The sequence below is a fragment of the Syzygium oleosum genome, unplaced genomic scaffold (genome assembly GCF_021117445.2).
Source record: "Syzygium oleosum isolate NSW1041296 unplaced genomic scaffold, Sole_v2.1 Sole_v2.08, whole genome shotgun sequence".
In the NCBI taxonomy this organism is placed as follows: Eukaryota; Viridiplantae; Streptophyta; class Magnoliopsida; order Myrtales; family Myrtaceae; genus Syzygium; species Syzygium oleosum.
This window is the reverse complement of record NW_026607492.1, coordinates 7,547,636-7,569,489: the sequence shown is the minus strand read 5'-3', so window position 1 is coordinate 7,569,489 and position 21,854 is coordinate 7,547,636. Positions and strand designations below refer to the sequence as shown.

The 21,854-nt window shown below is 38.8% G+C and overlaps 2 protein-coding genes across 3 annotated transcripts; one reads left to right on the top strand and one right to left on the bottom strand.

Annotated features, from left to right (window-relative positions):
- The first annotated feature begins 9,217 nt into the window (after positions 1 to 9,217).
- Positions 9,218 to 9,841, top strand: LOC115686123 (protein MIZU-KUSSEI 1-like). Its single transcript, XM_030611320.1, has one exon. It carries the CDS (start codon positions 9,218 to 9,220, stop codon positions 9,839 to 9,841), a length of 624 nt encoding a protein of 207 aa, XP_030467180.1.
- Positions 9,842 to 10,270: 429 nt separating this feature from the next.
- Positions 10,271 to 15,918, bottom strand: LOC115687766 (uncharacterized). Of its 2 annotated transcripts, none has more exons than XM_030613434.2 (12): positions 15,470 to 15,918; positions 15,266 to 15,343; positions 14,694 to 14,766; positions 13,901 to 13,984; positions 13,693 to 13,809; positions 12,950 to 13,390; positions 12,171 to 12,574; positions 11,949 to 12,048; positions 11,781 to 11,840; positions 11,615 to 11,701; positions 11,289 to 11,417; positions 10,271 to 10,765 (listed from the first exon to the last, which is right to left on the bottom strand). In XM_030613434.2, exons 2-12 carry the CDS (start codon positions 15,337 to 15,339, stop codon positions 10,463 to 10,465), a joined length of 1,872 nt encoding a protein of 623 aa, XP_030469294.1. In that variant the 5' UTR covers positions 15,340 to 15,343; positions 15,470 to 15,918; the 3' UTR covers positions 10,271 to 10,462. The 2 variants fall into 2 exon arrangements, with proteins under 2 accessions (XP_030469294.1, XP_030469286.1); XM_030613426.2 differs by having other exon boundaries at positions 15,475 to 15,918.
- Between the last annotated feature and the right edge of the window lie 5,936 nt (positions 15,919 to 21,854).

Genomic DNA, 21,854 nt, shown 5'->3' with positions numbered 1-21,854 from the left:
AGCTAGACAGATTTTTTGACCTTTTATCTGTGCTTCTATAAAAAGTAAAGAGAATCTCTCATATTTAAGGATCACAATCCTTGTTTTCATTCCTATTATATCCTCCATCAGTCGTTTTATAAATATTTTATCAATGGACAAATGTGTAAATTACTAATTCTATTTAACCGATCATGTATTTCAATTTCAAAACTTGAATCGTTTTCACCTTATAAGCAACTACATCTAAAAAAGTTCAAATTCTTGAAATATTTCCCTCCTTTTAATATTTACTAAACTTACTTATTAAAACTCCATTTGTTTCATAGAAAATGAATAATTTGAAAAGTATTTTTCAAAAAAAATGATCGCTTGGGATAATTATTCAAATATTTTCATTGTCAATAATAATTTATATCTAAACATTTTTCGTGAATGATGAAAATATTTTTCGTTCGTTCATTTTTTAACGTGAAATAAATGCACCCTAAACAACGTGACAAGTTCCAAAAGGATGTTGAAATTAGTGAAACCAATAAACTGAATGATTGACTTTTTGCTACTTCATTTTTTTTTAATGTAACAGAGGCTTATTATTTCATTTAACAACAAGCGCACTAGAGTAAAGGGTATCAAAATACAAGATCTCCCATAGAGGAGGTGGTAGGTAAGAAACTCAATAACGTGGAAGGGTCTTACATATTTTACAACTCAATCTGTTAGTCTATTTGAATTTCGATGGTAGTACACCAGCTTAAGACACTAAAAAACGGCCAATAAGCCCAAACATTATGTGATAAGTGGCTCAACATCCTAGGAGTAGAGAGAGGAATCTTGCAGGAAGCTTATCAAGGTGGAGTTGTCATTTTTCGGCATAAATTTCTATCCATATCAACCAGCAAAATGACGAAGAGCATGGAGACAAGCAAGGGTTTTGGTGCAAAGGGCGGGGGACACTCGGATTGGTTGCGCAGATCCTTCAATCAATCTCCCTTCACAATTGCGAACACAAAAGCCAAAACCTCTTCCTTAGACCCCAAGAGACGCAATTCGTCGATGTTAATTTTCAACGTTCCTGGTTGTGGTGGCCTCCACCTCGGAGATAAATCCTCTGATGCATGCTCTCCCTCCTTGTTACTCTTGTTCCACTTCGCATAATTCTAGTGCATGGCAAGAGCTGAGTCTACTATGCTTTTGAGACTAGAATTCTGGTGTTGGAAGACAATGGAATTTTGTGCTAGCCAAATATTCTAGGGAGTGGCTGCAATGATCTCTTCTTTTGGGTCGGATCTACATAGTTCGGCAACCACTCCTCAATTCTAGTCACTTGTTGGTGAGAGAACTGGAAATTAAATTATGAACTAGACCAAACCTGCTTTGTCATGTCACAGGAGAGGAATAGAAGTTCCACCGTTTCAAATACCTTACGGCACATGGGGCAGTGAGACTTGGATAAAAGCTTCCTCTTATACAAGTTAACCTTGTTTGATAAAGCATTTTGGCAGACACTCCACGTTATTGCAACTTTTCAATGTCAATTGTTTTGCAAAATTGCAACGCGTGTACACTTTTACTAATATTGAAAAGGCATATGTTCACTAGAAGTCCTAAAACTTATTACCAAAGTGCAACTAAGTCCTAAAACTTGCAAAAAGTGCAATCAAATCTTAAAACTTGTCAAATTGGTTCAATCAAGTCCTAAAGTTAACACCATCAAATTGTTTAACGGAAAATGCTGACGTGGCATATTTAAATCAATTTCTCTCTCCTATGTGGCATTTATTATTATATTCTCATTCAAATCTTATTTACATTAAAAAAATTAAATTTTTATTTATAAAAACAACAATGAAAAAAGAAAAAGAAAAAGTAAAAGAAAGGGGAGTCCTTGCCGTTGGACACTGCTGCCCATCGCCGACCCTAGGTGAGGGGCGCCGACCCTTACTAGGCTTGAGCAAGGCTCACTCAGATATGGGTGAATTTGACCGTCGCTCAAGCCTAGCGAGTGTCGTCGGCCCTCGCCGAGGGTCGGCGAGGGTGGGTGGCACCCAAATTTGGGCGAGCCTCGCAAGCCCTAGGCGAGGGCCAGTGATGCCTTGCCCAAGCTTGGCAAGGGTCGCTGGCACTTGCCTAGGGTCAGCGAGACCTTGCCCCAAGGTAGGCTATGGTCACCGACAGCGAGGGCTAACGTTGCCCAGATCTAGGCGAGCCTCGTCGACCTTCTCCAGCCACCCTCGCTTGCTGGCCCCTTTGGCGATGGGCGGCGGCAACAGCAACGCCCTGCCGGCAAGGCCTCCTCTTCTTTTTTTTTGTCCATTATTGTTTTTTTAAATAAAATTTTATCTTTCTTTACTTTTTTTAATCTAATTTAAATAATATTTAAAGAAGAAGAATAATAAGAAATGCCATGTAGGAGAGCAAAATTGATTTAAATACCACGTTAGCATTTTCCGTTAGACAAATTAATGGTGTTAACTTTATGACTCGATTGAACTAATTTGACAAGTCTGAGGACTTAATTGCACTTTTTGTAAGTTTTAGGACTCAACTATACTTTGGTAATAAGTTTTAGGACTTCTAGTGAACATATTCCTATAAAAAAAAAGGGGGAATATATGGTTTGTGCTTTTAAATTACTTATTGATTTTCTCAGGATCTTTTAAATTTTTTTAACATGTATTGGAGTATGTATTTATATTCCACAAGAAATACGAATATGTATTTATATTGCAAAGTTTTTTTAACTCATATTGGAATATATGTTTCCTGATTTTTTTTTTAATTTAAGGATTTGATGTTTTTCCATCAAATGTTTTAATTAAGGGTTAATACCATAAAACCTCAACCGATATACCTGTACCATATTTACCCCAAATTAATTTTTATGTCACAAAAACTCTCGAACTGGTACACCGTGTTACATTTACCCCCAACAATTGTTATGTCACAAAAAGTATAACCTGGTACACTCGTGCCATATTTGCCCCCAAACTAGTACACTCGTGCCATATCTGCCTCAAACTAGTACACTCGTGCTATATTTACCCCAAAAAAATCCCAAATTTACTGCAATTGGGTATATGTGGCACAGGTATACTAGTTTGAGATTTTTTATGACACAAAAATTAGTTTAGAGTAAATGTGGCACAGGTGTACCGGTTTGAGTGTTTTTGTAACACAAAAATTAATGTGGGAGTAAATGTGGCACATGTATATCAATATGGGATTTTTGGCGATATTAGCCCTTTTAAATAATAATTATTTTTCCATAAATTTTTCATTAGTTAGCAATGAATGTTTTATGAATACTTCGCTTGTCACAAGAATCAAATATGGTCGTAGCATGAGTGTCCTTGTGCATATTAATGTATTGCAATCATCTTTAACAAATAGGAAGCTATATTGACATTGCAAACAAATAGATACATAAGAAATATATAAATATGCTTCTTGAGCATTTACACTTTTAGGATATATCTTTTTTTAATCAAATTTCCTACTGATTATTAGTGTTTTTCATCACTTTTTGGTTAGTTAGCATACATACAATTAAGGAATCATTCATGAGTTTTCACATGCAAGATGGATCAATCGTGTCCGTATATATGAGGATCAGCATTCACAGGATTTTAGCATGCGAAGCAATCAAGGGAAGCTATTTTGCCCTGCATTCTTATTATAAACTGGCTCTCATGCCACAATTCCATTCGTTTGCAAACATTCCAAAGTCAATACGAAGGACGTGCAAAATTACGTGGAATTAATGTGCGAACGAATGTACTATTTTTGTATGACTCATATATGCTACTATTAAAAATGTGCATAGATATATAGAGAGTGGAGCAGGTACATGTGGATATCTACTACTGAAACTGCCGTGGAGGCCATACATGTAGCCTTTCTCGACCTAATACAAGTACAAATCTTGCAACTTCTAAGCCTGGACTCAGCCTTGACTTCGAGACCTCCTTATTTGTCTCCCGACTGATCTCCTCAATCACACGACATTAGAAATCTAGCCGTCCTTTACCTGATTCTCCTCTTTCAACGATAAAAAAGCAATACGTGTACAAAACTAGGCGTCCTCCACCACTTGCGCCCTTGCAAGGTTGTGGAGGCCAGACGTGTAGCCTTTCTCGACCTAATACATGTACAAATCTTGCAACTTGCAAACCTTAGACTTTGAGACCTCCTTATTTGTCTCCTCAATCTCTTCAATCACATCGCAGTAAAAATCTAGTTGTACTACACCTGATTCTTCTCTTTCGACAATGAGAAAGCAAGAAATCCTCCTTGATGGATTCCAATAACAACCAGTCACGTTACTTCATCAAAGTTTAAATAAACTACGATGTAATCTTTACAAATCTCCGGATAGATCTCATGTAGAGGACAGAGAAGTAATTAATTTAATTAGATATGATCTCTAAAGTTTTTCTCTTATGATCTGCAATTAGTTTCAAAGGAAATTCGATTTTTTCTAGAGCTCTTGACCTAAGATCGAATCTTGAACAATTTTATCATTTACCATGCATAAAAACTCCATTGGATGTTTAGCAATTCCCAATTTATGAGAACATATTACTTTCCCCCGGAATCTAAGTAATTCTTATTAATAAGATCTTGTTAGATATACCGAAAAATAAGTGCTAAAAATTTACACAATGAATATTAAATGGTGAAGTTTCTAAGTATTTAAAATAAAATGAAAATATTATTTGATAACAGATAAAAATTAGATAATTTATTTTATTGTTTACACCAATCATGGAATAGCAGGCATTATTAGAATATTTTGACAATACAGTTGGTAGGATTCTACTTTCTGTTGTATATTTCATCACTTAACCAATTAAGTACGCCATTCTTACTTACCACTTTAAGTGATTTTTTAGTTAAACCAATCAATTAAGTTGTGTCCAGTTAGTGGTCATCAAACGCACTTAATGAGAAAACAAACCCAATGAATAAAGAAAAAGCACAAACATAACGTAGAAGTTAAGAAATCTTAGAGGGGTAAAATAGTGGATTTTATGAGAGATCACTCCTAAAATCTTTGGAAAATTTGTCTAAACAAACCTGAACCTATTACACTTTTGCCAATTTTTTTCTAAACCTTATAATTCTACCAATTGAATTCTAAACATTTTCACGTTTTGTCAATTGAGTCTATTCGCCCTATTTTGGGGGGAAATCGTTGACGTGGACGCCAGCTGTCCAACAAGGCATGATCGGCGTTGACGTGGACAATTTTTAATAATAATTTAATATTTTTTGAAAAATTTTATTAATTTTTTTTCTTTCTTTTCTTTTCTTCTCTTTTCGTTTTCTACTTTTTTCTTCTTTTTCTTTTTCCTTTCATTTTTCTTTTCTCCTTTTCCCCTTTTTCCTCCATCGGCCATTGCCAAGCTTCATCGATGGCTAGTGAAGATCATCGACCTCAGGTGAGGGTCACCCTCACTGAATCAAGCGAGGGTCGCCCTCGCCTGGGTTGGCGAGGGCAGCCCTTCGCCAGATCGGGTGAAAGCAGCCCTCAAATCGACGAAGCCCAGCGACCCTCGCTAGCCATAAAAGAAAAAAAAACAAAAGAAGGAAAAGAGAAGAAAAGAATACATAAATAAATCGAAAAAAATTAAAAGATTTAAACAATTGTCCGTGTCAGCGATTTCAAGCCAAAATTGGCTTGATGGACTTGATTGGCAAAATGTGAAAAGGTTTGTACTTTTGGCACAATTAAAAGGTTTATGACTGAATTGGCAAAATTGCAATAAATTTAGGACTTTTTAAATAGTTTTTCCTCAATCTCTCATTTGATGGCCAAAATAGAAATATTGGTGAAAATTGCTAACATTGCCATCATTTCATTGTTGGCTATCTTACGTGGCACATCATCACGTTAGCGATTCCAAGCAAAAACTGACTGAAAGGACTACATTTAAATTTTGCGCAAAGGTTTAGGACTAAATTGAAAGTTTAGAACTGAATTAACATCTGTATAATATATTTACAACTGATTGGATAATTTCTCGTTCAAGTTACTATATGTATATAACTATTTCAGCATCATGAAATGCTTATAGTGAGTTTTGTTCCGATATATGACTAACGCGGGTAAATTATCAAAAAAGCCCTAAACATATTGTGCTTGTGCCAATGCAGTCCTAGACCTTTTAATTTGGCAAGTTTAGTTCTAAACCTTTTGACATGCCAATTGAGTCATTCCGGCCAATTTTAGCTAAAAATAATTGACTATATACTACACAGCATGGCCGACGTTGAGGTGAACCATTTTTTTACATTTTTTTTAATTTTTTAGTTTTTCTTTGCTCTTTTTTTTTTCATTTGTGGCCGGCAAAGCGACTCTCGATGGCAGTCGGAGAGGGCCTTCACTGCCTTGCCGACTGTGGGTGAGGGCCTTCATGGCCCCATTTGCCGAGGGCGAGGTGGCTCTCCATCGCCGACGACAATGAAAAAATAGCAAAGAAAAAAAGAAAAGAAAAATGAAAAATTCAAAAATTGCAAAGATTGTCCGGGTTAGCGATTTCCGGCCAAATTTGGCTGGAAGGACTCAATTGACAAATTGTCAAAATGTTTAAGACTAAATTGGCCAAATTGAAAAGTTTATGGCTGAATTAACACAAGCGCAATGGTTTAGGACTTCATTGGTAATTTTCCCTAATTAACTCAATTACAATTGGAGCAACCCCAGAGGTTGGCAATTTTTTTAGTTATTTTACTTAGTTCGTAATGTTAGGATTCTTCTCTCTCCTGTCATTAATCTATTAATTGCATTTGCAAATTACCACAAAGTTATACTTCTGTTGAACAAAGTAAGGAATTCTTCCCTAATTTATCATATTATGTGGTTCTTGACTTGATTGAATCAATTAAGTTAATTCTAGTTTAGTTTGTCAAAAATAGAATTTAAAACTCATTATGTGCTGAATCTTTAATTTTCAGCATTTAATTGAGTTAAAAGACAGGCTTCTAGAATTAGAGTTCGGTAGGATTATGATTATTTTTTTGTTTTTTAATTTGTAGTTGGAGATTTTTTCTTGATGCACAAGTTGTTAATTTTAGGAAGTCTCATTGATGATAGGTATTTCAATATATTGTTGCCTATTTGACTTTCGTACTTAGGATATGTTATCTTTTCTTTACTTAGAGTTACTCAGACTGGTTACAACTAGCATCCCTCTTTTTTCCGATCTAGTTCCTCCACCATCGCGAACCCCAGTTAAATTCGGGCATGATAAACTTTTTCGTTACGGGGAGAACCCAAGTACTCACTTTCGGATCTAGGAAACAGCTCTTAGAAATATTTTTTTCCTTTTGGAGGATAGACTCTTAGCTATAAATACAGTTTAGTCATTGAACAAAATTTCATTGTTACCTACTGCCGTAGAGAGTGTTGTATCTAGAATCGTCAAACGGGTGGGTCAAGTTGGGTTTGGACCTAAATAGACAATTAAAATCTAATAATCCATATCCGACCCATATTATTAAGACACTTCTATATTTAACTCAATTTAGGAAAACTCATACCCAAACTGAACTGAAAGAATAGAGTAAGCATGCGTGAAATCGAGTGAGGATAAGAGAGAGTGAAAAGAGAGTCATAAAGATGGATTGTATCTAAATAAGTTATAAACTCATTTAACACATGCATTTTTTTAGACTTTACCATTTTAAACTCATTTATAACTCATTTATTAAATATAATTAACTCATATAATAATCCAGCCCATCAAATATGGATTCAGAAATTGTTCAGAACCATTTTGACAAGTCCAATAAAAAATTGGTCAGAACTATTTTGACAAGTCCAGTTGTATCTTGGAGTGGCCCAATAGGGTGGTGATTCGATTAAGGAAGACCAGATCAAGATTATCTAGTCTCTCTCTTTCTACCAAAATCTTTTTTTTAACTCTATTTGTTTGCTCAACACAACATAGCATCATTTGATATCAAAACCAAGGTCCAGCGTCATGTTGAGGAGCAGGGTCCCAACTCCGACCTTAGGGATATTAGGTCCCACCCTCGGGTCTTCGACCTCGAGAAGCCGGGCTCGATACCAGTTTGCTTGGTCTGGCCATATATGGCGTCCAAGTATGGAGCTCTAGGTCTAGGTCTCGAGATGGTACCACAAACTTGATTTTTGTTTCTCAAAAGCATTTCTTAAGACTTTAACGATTAAATATGTCAAAATAATTCCGAGCTCATTTGAAAATGGGGCTTCGCTAACATAACTCTTTGGGTTACTGCGAGAATAACAGTAGGTTGTGAGTCACAAATTCTTGAAGAAATAGACCCCGCAATAATCTATAATTATTTGTTAGGGTTAATACTATGAAAAACCTCAAATTGATACACTTGTGAAAAATTTACCCAAAATTAATTTTTTAACTACCAAAAACCCTAAACTGGTACACTTGTAACAAACTTACCCTCCGTTAGTTTCCATTAAAATTCTACTATCAAATTGCTTTGTTAAATGACACATGGCAGTTGACAGATGTACTAGTTTTGGGTTTTACCATTCATTTGTCACAAGTGTACCGGTTTGTGATTTTTTGTGATATTTAACGGAAACTAAAGGAGAGTAAATTTGTAACAAATGTACCAGTTTGGGGTTTTTGGAGGTCAAAAAATTAGTTTTGGGTAAATTTGTCACAAAAGTACCAGTTTAGGGTTTTTGGTGGTCAAAAACTTAATTTGGGGTAAATTTGTCACAGTTATACCAATTTAGAGTTTTTCGTGATATTAACCCTATTTGTTATTTATTTTTTTGTGGTCCAGAACATGATGTTATTCTCACTATAAATTAATAACTGTCACTTAATCATTTCTCCTTCTGCTTTTATACGCAAGAAAAGCTTCACATGATGGTCATTATAATTCTATTTCCGATATAATTTTCCTAAAAAGTTCTAAAAACCTTATTCGTTTTATGAGTCGATTACTAAAAAGATTTCAATGGATTAATCTGACCTTTTCAAAACTGTTCAGATTTTCTAAGTCAATCAATTAATGCAAAAAATATCATTTAGAAACAAATCTTGCAAATAAGCAAAAAATCTAGAACTGATTTAGGTGCTGTACCAACTACACAGTTAAGATCCTGAAGATCCGTTCAATTCCCTGGTATCTATGACTATGAAAAATCTCCTTCATCCCTCTCGCCTTGCTTGTTCTTCACAGTAATCACTTCACGATTCCACATCGAAGAAAGCAATCTATGCTTCACACTGAATGTGAGGACGCCAACCACCGCCAGCCATGGTGGAACGTATTCAAACCGGTCCTCGACGCCGTCGTGCCGTGTTGCATTTGCCACCCTCTCCTCCTCTTCTGTCTCTACTCCCCGCCGGCCACGGTCGCCACGGTCACAGGCACCATCATTTGCCCCACGGACAATGGTCGCGTCAAGATCGCCATGCAAAACCCTGCGCAAACCTCTCCATTCGTCACCCTCGAACTCCCGCTCCACACCTCGCACTTCGCGGCACTCGTCCGTGGCGAGACGAACCGGATCGTCTTCACGTGCCCCCGTGAGCCCGACGGTTGCTCGATGCGCCCGCTTTTGAGCGCACCTGTTTGGACCATGCTATGCAATGGGAGGAAGATGGGGTTCGCAGTGCAAAGGACGGGATCGCACAAGGACGCATCGCTGTTGGAGATGATAAGGTCGGTCTCCGCCGGTGCAGGGTTGTTGCCGGATAAGGAAGGGCTTGGCGAGCAGAAGTACTTGAGAGGCCAGTTCATTCGAACAGTGGGGTCAAGCGATTCTGAGGCGTACCACTTGGTTGATCCTTCAGGGTGTTTTGGACAAGAGCTGAGTTTGTTCTTCCTGAGAAACTAGGAATTACTTTTAGTCGTTTGCTTTGTTATGTATTGCGTTCAACTAATGTGGTTCCTGAAAAGGAAAAAGCAATCATTCTTTTGCCGTAAGGCAATTTATTTAGCATCCGATCTTGGACAAAGCCGGTCTGTTTAGTCGACGGAGCAGTCAATCAAATGCCAGGCAATACAATCGGATGGTGTTCATGACGCGAAATTACCAGAATCACAGATCTGCAAGCTTATAGGCTAGGAACAATAAGAAGTTTATCACTGTTTGTTTTCTTGAATTTCAGGTGGACATTATTGGCTTTTATTCATATTGTGATCTTCTGGAACGGTGACAAAATCTAGTACAATCCCACTTTCTGTCGTCAGAATGTGGTACTTATCGTGAAATGGTAGATATGAGCTCAAGCAGATCGCGCAAAAGAAGCATCGGCCACAAAAGTGATAGCTAGCTAGACAAATATATTTACAGGTGGAACAATTGAATTCAATCTGTTCACAGCATTACAAAAATGAGTGGACTGCGACTCATCTGAATGGGGGCGAGGTAACTTACATCACATGTGAATAAATGTCGGTTGTCCACTCGAATCTACTTTTGTACAGAGGGAACCGTAAAATCTGCAAGGCATGATCACTTTGCCAGCTCTTTCGCGATGAGATAACGGAAGCTGAAGTTGTAAGGAATCCATTCGATGGACTTGCTCGATTTTCCCACCGGACACTTCTTCAGGCTCTTTCTCAAAGAATCGGGCAAGCATTTTTGAACCATCTCAATAATGTCCGCCGTACAGAGCCCCGACTCTTTTGCGAAAGACTCCACAGTCTTTGGTAACAAGATCTTCTTGTCCTTGCGGACACCAAAAGTAGCTCGAACATACTCCTCCTTGGCAGTTTCCAGCTCTTGAAATAATCCTTTGGGGGTATATACGCGAACCTGAGAAGGGTTACAACACGGCTCAATACTTCTGATAAATCAAGAACAAATTCGATCAGTTGGTTATAACCCGGAAAGGCAGGACATTTACTTCTTTTCCATTGCTCAACATTTCTTCCTTGTTAGATAATCATGAACTCCTTGTGTACAGATTTAGGAAATGGGCACACAAACAATCCTGATTGCTGAATATCCTCAAATATGACAGGACATTCAGCTTCGAAAGAATAGCTACACAGCAGAAATGGGTAGTGACTACTTATCACTGGGGTATGCTTCGAATTAGTTGCCGAATAAAAATATAAGAATGTCACATGAGTACCAGGATCTCCATCTCAATAAGTTGAAAGATCCTCTGAAAGTACGTGAACCTGAAATTTTGGGACACAACAGATCTAAAATACCTATGTTCATCCAGTCTTTTGCTTAAAGGACTAACAAAGATCGATCTAAATAGAAAGAGTATACTCACACCGGAATAAGTATCAGAATATGAGAATGGATAAAAAGGAATGTAAAGTACCGCAGGATCGGAGTGGCTCCCAAAGCAGAGTGCAAAATGCAGAAGCGGCTCTGCATGCTTGATACCATAAGCTTGTCTTTCGTCCCCGGTCTTGAACTTTTTCTTTGGACTAAGTAATAACCGAAGCCACTGCCAGCAAATAGCCCCATTTATCAGCTCTTCTGTATAACATGATAAATAGCCAAGTAATAAAACTAAACATTCGTCTAAAGAGAGAATGATGGCGTCAATTCTTTTCCTTTTTACTTGAGGCATATAAATTGAAAAATCTCCAGTTTCCTCCCAACAGAAACAGATCTTGAGACAGGTTGTGGCTTTGAACTCACCTGTCCTGGACGAGACATCCGGCATCCCAGGATGGTACTCTGGATCGTGTCTGCACTAATCGTGTGGCCTCCAACATTGTATGCAGCCTGGCACACAGCGCGTTATTTAAAACTTATGCCTGGTAAACTCCCCAATCTAACATAATTGCTTCTCGTATTCACTTACCTTCAGTAGCTGGAAGACTCTCTTTACATTGTTCTGTGGAATCCCGTAAGCCAAAAATGCCTGTTCCCAAAATTTAGAGGGACCGATCAGATATTTGCAACAGAAGTATGGTTCAACGAAGCAAACATATATATGGATTCCATAAGCTGTTAAATTAAGTATCATTACATGCATCACCAATGCATTGTGGATGTTGATCCAGAACGCTAGTTTTTCCTCATGCCTCAACTTTCTCAGATCTACTTCTTCTAAACGGCAGATCAGTGACCTGTAAGAGAATTAACTTGTTAAATAGATGAATCTTTGCCAATGGTCATCTCGGACAATAGTTCAAACATATAACGTCCTTGGGATGTTTTCAGGAAAGACAATACAGACTAAAAGCCACACCTGTAATTTTGTAGCAAGTGTTCGATGTGACCCAATTTCTGACTGTCTCTATGTATCCAGGGCACTTCGACCATTGTGCTATACGGTCCACTGAACTCTTTGAGTCCCTCCACATGAAAAGGATTATCTAACCGTACGTCGAAGGATGAATTGTTCCTGAACCCGGGGCTCCACATGTCTGATTGATCTTGAGGAGAGAATTCGCTTGCAGATGAGAGCGACGAGTTCGGAGAAGAGAGGCCATGATTTGCCACAGGAGGATCTGCCAGTTTGCAGTATATGGATGACACACACTTAATCATATCCTCGGAAAGCCTATTGGCCGACTCAGGCACGTGATCAGAAACGGTCGTGCCGAGGTACTCAGCCAGACTAACTACACTTGTTCCTGCCTTTTGAGCAAACTGCAAGACAACACCGAAAAGTTGGTTCACTCAAAGGCATACTAATTAACAGAAGTCCAAGAAAAGCAATTATGATTCAGCAGTCTTAGGTTCTTTTTTCGTATTAAGATACTTTTTGCATAGTGAAAATGTTCTCTCTCAACTCAGTTTTCCTTGAGGCCAGATGTGCAGAGGCTCTATAATATAGGAGAATTCACAACAACTGAAAAGAAAAAGGCCTAAGGAAAATTTTTGACAATTACATAGCTGAAGTTATACCAGTGGAACAGTAGAAAAGGAATAGATGACAAAATTGAGTAAAACCAACAATATATATGCTTTCTTTTTGGGTTTTCTGAGCGATTAGGCCCAAGAAAAGAATGAGATGAAACTTGCCTCTATCATTGACAACGGTTGGGAGTGACAAGCCCGCACGGCTTTACCCAGAGACTCCTCTCGAGGACAAATCCTTACTTCCAAGGCCGAACGGTGAGACAGTGCGGAATGACAACGATGGACACCAGAATGCAACAGTTTCTCTTCTTCGCTGAGACCATGAGCATCTTTCAACGGGATTTCAAGTGGTCCACTTGATGGAACCGCAGAGTCCTCCTTTCGTTTTGCACTAGCAGATGGAGGAGTTTCGAAAAGCCTTGCCCTGGGGGTATCTTTTGGAGTCCTCAATCTCTTGTCCTTGGAAGACGCATCTTTTGTGGATGGAGATACAGAAGAAACCTGTTGATCAAAAGCCTTCCGGTACAGTGAGAGAAGATACTGTTCCAAATGTGCTACTTCCAACTCTAGTGTCGCGATTTCCTTGATCAACTCTGTTGCTGGCTGGACTCGAGGAAAGGGAAAAAGCGTCAGTTTCCACCCCCAAATGGTTGGAAGTGAAACTACTACCAAATTAGATGCGTGGCTTTAGACTTTATAAATTGTGTGCTCAGGCAAACTTAAGGCAACAGTAGCAACGCTCAAAGTTACTAGAAAATGAAGTTCGTAAAGCAAAATCCACGAACCATTTATTACTAAATCAAAAGATCATTGAAATCCACACTAAGAATAATACAGTAATGCTAGTTTTCAGATGGAGTGCCTTCAAAAATTAGATAGTAAAAGTAGAGAAATCGAAAAAATACCTTGGGCATTGAAACGTCACTTGCATTGGCATGGGAGGAAGTCTGATAACCTAGCGCTTTTTCCAAAACATGACGCACCTGGAACTGGTCTTGTAATCTTTTCTCAAGTTGCAAAATCTGCAAAAAGGGATCAAAATGAATGGAGGATAAAAGTAACTGATTTTATTTTTTTCAGCGAAGCTCAATTCTATGGTGTCGTTTTACATACCTCTTGCTTCAAAGAATTGTGGGTCTCAGAATTCGAGGACTGTTTCTTGTTGCTTTTCGAGGAGTGTTCAACATAAACTATGCCCTGATAAGAGATTTAACAAATCTATATTAGAAACTAAGCCAACAGCTTTTGTGATACAAAAACGAGATGATCGTGAACGTGTAAAGCATTTCACATATTCTCAGCACAAAATAGTTCCAACTTCCAGAATACTTAATCATGTCGAGTGAAGAAGCGAAATTAGGTATCAGTGGTTCAGAAACAGAGAATTTCACGATGACAACCAACATAGAGCCATGATAAATACACCCCATCGATGTTGAGTATCCAATTAATGGTGTTCTATATGACGGCCGGTGATATTTTAGTGATATCTAACAACACATGCAGGAATAGTACGCTATTCTTGTTCGTTCGCACCCCTCAATGCCTCTCCTTGTTTGAAGAAGAGGCTGGGCAGATTTTTGATCCCAATCCAACAAATGGCGAAGTGTTTGACTTGAAAGAACAATTTCTCTAACGACCAACAATTGTATCACTAATAGTTGTTATTGTCCTCCACCCAATACTAGCAGTGAAACGTACTTGACCTAACTATTGTATTTTTTAACCGGAGGAAAGGGAACAATTTTTTTCTCAGGAACTTTCGATGAAATGCAGAGTTGGCCCATACTCCATACCAGATAACTCTTGAAACAATCAGATTACCGCACCGACAGTGGACCTTTCTTTTCATTTCTGAGTGAATTCAGTTCATTTCAAGCAAATTGGAAAAGGAGAGCAACCTTACCTCCTTCATGCCTTGTGAAACTTCAGGTGAAACATCAGAACCGTCTTCTGGAGCTCTGTTCTTGTCCGGAAAGCTGCAGTGGCAGAGGCCCAAGCAAGAAGAGTTAACATTGATAGATTGAAAGAGGCAAAATTTGGAGGAGCCAGCCATTGCAAGATGTGGTAATATGTTTTCGTTAGTTTCGAGATCAAGCTCTTGTTCTCCCTATTGTTACACCAAAGTTATCAGATGAAATAGAGGCCTCGTGGAGATTCCAAAAACAAATTGGGGTACAAGCTAAGATCACATGATCAAATTCTAACAAGCCCGACTTAAAAAATTTCATTACACGAGAAAGAGTTTTCGCAACAAAAGAACAAGAAAGAAACCCAGATATATGTTTCCATGTGGTCACACCGTTTGCGGTCAAAAGAGTTTGAAAGTACTCATTTTTCACATGAACCCATCTCAGTCAGAAGCATTCCCAGTTGAAGAGAACCCATCAAGCAATAAAAGCATGAACAGAGATTTTCACTGCAGACCATTAAGCAATCACAATGATTGCAAAGTAACAAAGCACATTTAATGCCTACCTCTTCGACCGCTTGTGCCTCGAAGACACCGTGATTCCCAAGAACTTAATCTCTCCCACCTTCTCAAACCCCATCTCTCTGAAACATACAGCCACAAAGACCAAAACGTTGCTTCAGTGAAAAGACAGAGCACCCACTATTCCACAGTGCCCGATTAACAAAAAAAAAATAAAAAAAACAGAGCAAACAACAAAAAGAGCTCACATTACCGTCTCCAACAGAAGGAAAGGAGCAGAGATGAAGATGAGCCCGGTCGCACAAATCCAAGAACTAATAAATGGGATTCCGCCCACTCGAATTAGGCTCCAAAGACTCTCACTTGTCTTCTTGCACTAGACCCAAACAAGAAGCAGAGAGCTCCAAGATTGAGAGTACCCGCAGAGCGATCATTGCACAGTTTTTATTCGCCAGCAGGGGCGTCCCAGAGTCGGAACTTAAACAGAGCTGAGAGAGCCTGAGAACTGTTCGTGTACGTGAAAGACCCGCAAATCCTGGTAAGGAAAAGAAAAGACAACAACTTTCTCCTTTTGACCGCCGAGCCTTGTTGTGTTGGGGGGGTGAGACTTGTGTGTGATGATATGTGAGCAATGTGTATGGCTCCCTGCTTGGCTTTTGCAATGGAGGGCCTTCTCTTTTTCTTTTGCATTAAAAGGAGAAAAACAAGCTCGTGGGGACTTTTCAACTACAGAAAAAAATAAGAAAGAAAGAAAGAAAGTTCAGTGGACATGTATAAAAAAAAAATGAAAATGAAAGTTTAGTAAACCCGAAGAAACGTCAAATGGGTCCAAACGTTGACAAATTACACTTAACCAGAGATCTGAGTGGGAAAATGACAGGAAGATATAAAAAAATACCTAGGGAGCATTTGACTGTTAGGCTGAAGACAGATAGATCTGTATTAAAAAAATGAATATCATATGAACTAATATACTTAAGACCGCTTCACGAAATTAATGTATTTGGTGATGTAACAAAATACGGGCGCGTAGTTAAATATGTTGATCGTATTCCACACTCAAGAAGCATATATTGTATCATTTAACAGGTTGAATTTATAAATGGTTAATACCAAAAAAACTTCAAACCGGTACACATGTGATAAATTTATCCAAAAACCTCAAACTGGTATACCTATGATAAATTTACCCTCCATTAATTTTCTTTAAATTTTGTCGTCAAATTGCTGAGTTAGATGATATGAGAGTGTACGAGTTTGGGGTTTATTTATCACATGTTTATCAGTTTTGGGTTTTTCGTGATTTTAATTGTCACAGGTGTATCGGTTTTGGGTTTTTGATTATCAAAAAATTAATTTTATATAAATTTATCACAGGTATATCAATTTGAGATTTTTCGTGGTATTAATTTATTTGTAAACTAATTTACTGTATCATGCATTATTTTAATGTTTTCTTAATGAGGGCTCAATTTCCACATCCTCTGCTCTTCTTGTTGGAAAACAAGTGGGAGTTGGTGACCGGCCCTCCCCCATCTTGTCTCATACTGCATAGCATGAGACCGGCCCTCCATTTTTTATATTGGAGATTGCTTCTTTTTCCCTTTACTTGGTTGAAATTGTTGAGTCTCAAGCTTTCAAAGTGATGTGGACTGCATTTTAGTCCACATAAAAGGACAGAATTGCATGTCGGACATTAAATCTGTCTTTTCGCTGCTAATGCATATAGGCGGATGCGATCGACAGGGTACCATAATGGGGTTGATTATAAAGATAAATTAGGTGATGTGCCACAGTCGAATCAAAGAAAATCGAGTCACTAAGTTGTTATGCAAGCTTCGAGTTACCGCAACATTTCGATCAAAGAACAATGGGCATTTCTCGTTATGCATTGCGCAAGTCCCTCTGTCCTTTGCTTTGACCTTTGCTGTAGTTTACTATTTACAAGGAGCTGAAAATTAGCCAAGAATGTCTCAGAAAGAGATATACATTTCTACCTCCGTTGTGCAGCATCGGCATCCCAAAAGGTTCAAAGGGGACAAAAACAGGGAAAAACAACAATTAGAAGATGAAAAGTTGGGGGTCGCCTCAAAAGGGACGAAAGGTGATTTTGATGAGAAAAGATCCATAGGATGCTCCAAAGGAATTGAAGTTTTGGGGGGATTTTGCTTGTCTAATTGAAAAACTGGAGATACCCACGTTGTCCTCCAGCATCCAAGAGACTCATGTTTGTCACAGAATCCATGGAAAATATAAAAAGGAAAAATTTTGAAGGCTTGACCATTGCCAAGATCGATACACATGAAAAAGTTGGATGATATTATAATAATAATAATAAGGGCGATGAAGGTGGTCGGAGTCTCCTTTCCTTGTCGTGATCCTGACCTACTGAGAGATAAAGAAAAGCTTCTTTTTTTTCTATTGCCGCAAGTAGAGGTAAGAGAGAGAAGTGGAGGAAAGAGAGGGAGCCGGTTTTGGTTGAGGGAAACTTTTTGTCATAATGTTAATTTAATGTAAGCCTTTCTGGATTAGATTGGAGCCAAATATGGGAGCCAATTGGCAGGTCACATTGTGTTTCTCTTTTTTCCTTTGTTTTTTGATAATACAAAATGATTGGGAAGGGACAATCAATGCTAGCAGCCCTCTCTAGGTATTATCGAAAAGGTTTCACATTCGTTATGAAATATTCAAATTAAGTCTTAGATACTCCACACCGATCGGGATTCGAAGGTCTGGGGTTAGCTAGCTAGTTATCGCAACCCATTAAGATGCTAGTAGTCAAAAAATCTCTCCACACGAGGTATGCGCAACTAGGTAACGCAATATAAGCATTTCAGAGGTTCGCTTACGATATGAATTGAACACGTGATTTCATGGATGACAGAGTGACCCTTTTATCACTAGTCCAGCCATTTTGGTGGTACATCAAAATTGTATTTTCTTTTAGGGAGGTAAGAGGCTGTTTGTTTCAGCCCGAAGAGGAGAAAGAAAATTGTCCGCTCAAAAACGAGTCAAATTAAGACCTTATTAATGTCGATCCCTATACTGTTACCCGAAATTCGAAATCCTTCATCTACTTATTTGTCCAAAATGATGGTGTACTTTATAAAAATGTCTATCCTTCGTTCTTTGAGAACATGGATTTCTTGACGATGTGGGTTGACACTCTCTCTTGCCCTTGTGACATGGGCAAACCGAAGACTACAACCACCATGTGATGCTAGAAGAAGGCCATGACCATCGAGCTGACTATTGCAGCCACGGGAGACCGAGACGAACACATGGTGGCCACTGTTGTCGTCCTTGTGGCCCCTCTCCCTCCCCCAAACAAAATTCTTAAATTACGGAAAAATTGGAAAAGACCGCACTCTCGGCATCTTCTCTGAGCCCTAGTTGACGGCCGCCACCGCGTGATGGTCACCTTCGTCGTCCCTGTCAACCTTCTCTATCCTCTCCCCACCCCGTGGCCCCTCAAAAGAAAACTCAGATCTGGACGAAAATGGCGATGGCCGCCGCTGCTTGGCGATTGCTGTTGATCTACCTTGCCAATAAATTAGTTCATATCTATCAAGAATCGATTCGATTAAAACACTATTGCACCTTGTAGTTGCATGATTTTTATATGATCTTTATTTGCCCTGCGAGATATAAAATCTTTCATCGTTGTTCTTACAATATTGAGAATAGAGAATTCATGAAATGGTCTATGTCTTAAATGGTAAGACCAGTCTAATTTGTAGTCCAGCGATAAATATACATGTCTGCCTTTGCAACATAGGTCTAAAGTGAAATTGACTTCATTCTTCAATATTTCTTTTTCGTTTTCCTTCGATTTCTGTATCAACGTCACATAGAGGCATACTTGTGGCCCCACGTAGATAATTAATTTATTTTTACATAACTCTTAATCACTTAAAAATCAGAATCTTATGTCACTGAGATTCTAATGCACAGAGTTCCATGTTATATATGTACAGTTTCTTGTATTTCTTAACCATACTTAAACTAACTAAGCAAGGGTTGTTAATCAACATCTTTTGGCTGCTAGTGCGAAGATGCTACGCAGTCCTAACATGTGTGATATGGTCTTTGGCTCCTCCTTTTTTAAAATGACCTTCTGCCATTGCTTCCGTCCATAAGGGCCGTTAAAAATTCGACGTGACGGCTTTTGTGGACAACGCCTGGCAAACGAATCCGGCGTGGCAATGGGCGCACGAGCATAGCCAGGCGCCCTGCCCTATTGGGTTTTTTAACGGCCACAAAGAGAAAAGTCTAAACCAATGTATTTTTGGGTCGTTGATATAAGTCTAAGGATATTGGGGATATAAGTTTAAGGCCACCAGTGAGAGCAGAATAAAAAATTTTGGGAAATTGGTTTTCCACAATGAAATGTTTAGACTTTTTTTAAGGGATTGTCCCAAATATTTAGGTCTTATTATATTAAGGGTTAATATCACGAAAAACCCTAAATTGGTACACGTGATAAATTTACCCTAAATTAATTTTTTGACACCAAAAACCTCAAACTGGTACATTTGTGACAAATTTACCTTTCGTTAATTTTCATTAAATCGGATTAATATTACGAAACACTTGTGACAAACGAAGGGTAAAATTCAAACCAATACACCCGTTAACTGTTACGTGTCATCCAACTCAGCAATTTGACCGTAAAATTTAACAGAAATTAACAGAGGGTAAATTTATCACAGATATACCATCTTGGAGATTTTTGTGGTCAAAAAATTAGTTTGGGATAAATTTATCACAAATATATTAGTTTGGAATTTAAGTACTATTAACCCTTATATTAAATACTGGATATGTTAGTTTAGAATCCATGGTTGGTCGATGTGAAGCCGCTGCTGCATTATCGATTCAGCTTCCTTTTCATTTGAGCCAGTCCATTCCGCATTATGTTAGTGGATTGAGGTTGACGAGCGCCTCGATTGAATAAAGCCAAGATCCCACTAACACATCCGACTCTTTATCGTCTGTTCGTGCCTCTCTTTTCTGCCACCATTTGTTTATTCATCCCTCTGTGCGTGGGATAGAGAGAGAGGAGCGGGGAATCCCACGAGAAAGCAACAGGAAAAGCGAACTTTCCAAAGACATTTGGACAAGCGAGTCAATGCCAATCATAACCAGCAAAAGCAAGCAAAACACAGCAAAACGCACATCCCTCTCTCCCTTCCCTCTCATGGTGTCCAAATGGAAATGGATGGGGGCTATATCCTCATAGGACCAGAGTCCCCTAAATGCATGAAAAGACATCAAGAAGACAAAGCTCAAACTTCCACCGGTGACAATTTACATCCGACCGTTACCTTTCACAAAAAAAGACGAAGAAAATTCATTATGTTTGATATTTTTTAGGGTGGAGGTTTTCTACATATTTTTGAGATACCATTTCTCCGAGGCACTGCGTAATTACAATATTTAATGCCGTACACTACCAATGTTTAAGAATTTCAAGAATAACTGTTTCGTGGTATGATACTTACTGTGTAGAAATTATAATAGATGAACTCGGTATGACAAGTTATCATGGGAGATCGAGTCCTCGAGAGGCCATGGAAGTGCCTCTTTAGAATTCTAGCCAAAAAGTGGCATTTACTATATATCATGGGTAGGCGACCAACTGGAACAAAGATCTTTGATTTGGTTGTCGTGTCATTAGTTCGGTTGAGATCAATCAAAACTTGTTTCGCATCAGTGCAACCTATAAAGGTTTAGACTTAATTCGTTCATAGGCTTGCAAGGTGTTCCATAGATCTCAGGTAATCGGGCCTAATTTTGCCATATTTCCTTTATAAAGTTGCTTGCAGTTCCTAGTGTACAACGACTACAAAACGGGCCTAAAATGCAATTGCAGTGCGCCTTACACATGTCGCACGAATCTCAAATCTTGGTAGAAGTCGAAGGTTTGCTCGGCAACAAGGTTATAACATTCAAGTAGGCATTGGTTTCTCACCTCGCTGAACTTGAGCGAGCTGCTGGTATGACCTGTTGCGCTAGTCGAGCTACCCCTGGGCTGGGACATTTGAGCGTTATGTTTGTCTTAGTGCCTCCTTAGGTGGCCCATCCCACCTCCAGATTCGGCGAATGACTTATTCCCACAAATTGTGCATACCGTCTACTTCTTATCATCGAAGAGGACTCGAATTTTAATGTCTTTCTAATAGTGGATGCTCATCAATTCGAAATATGCGCAGCATCAATACGGGTTTGCTAATTGCTGGCATCAAGGATAGGGGTTTTGCCAAGAGGAGGGGTGTCGGCCCACTCTTGTTTTTACAACTCCAAATAATCATCTAGTCATTGTGTCTTATCGTCATTGTCATGGAATTTTGTTATTGCACAAGTGGAGTGGCAATGGCCCGCTATTGCCCTAGCAATTGCGACTGACCATTTGGTTATTGTGTTCTCATCACCATCATCACGGAATTCTTGTTGTTGCCTGGGTGGAGCGAGCACCCTGGGAGTTTCCTAAGTCGCCAGGGTAGTGAAGGAATCGAAGTGCCACTACCAGCCTGAAGGTATTGGCTCGCCACCTGGGAAGTAAGTCAGATAGTGTTGTGGTCTATTGTATGACCGAAATAGCGAGGGAATCCCATATAAAGTGGGAATTCA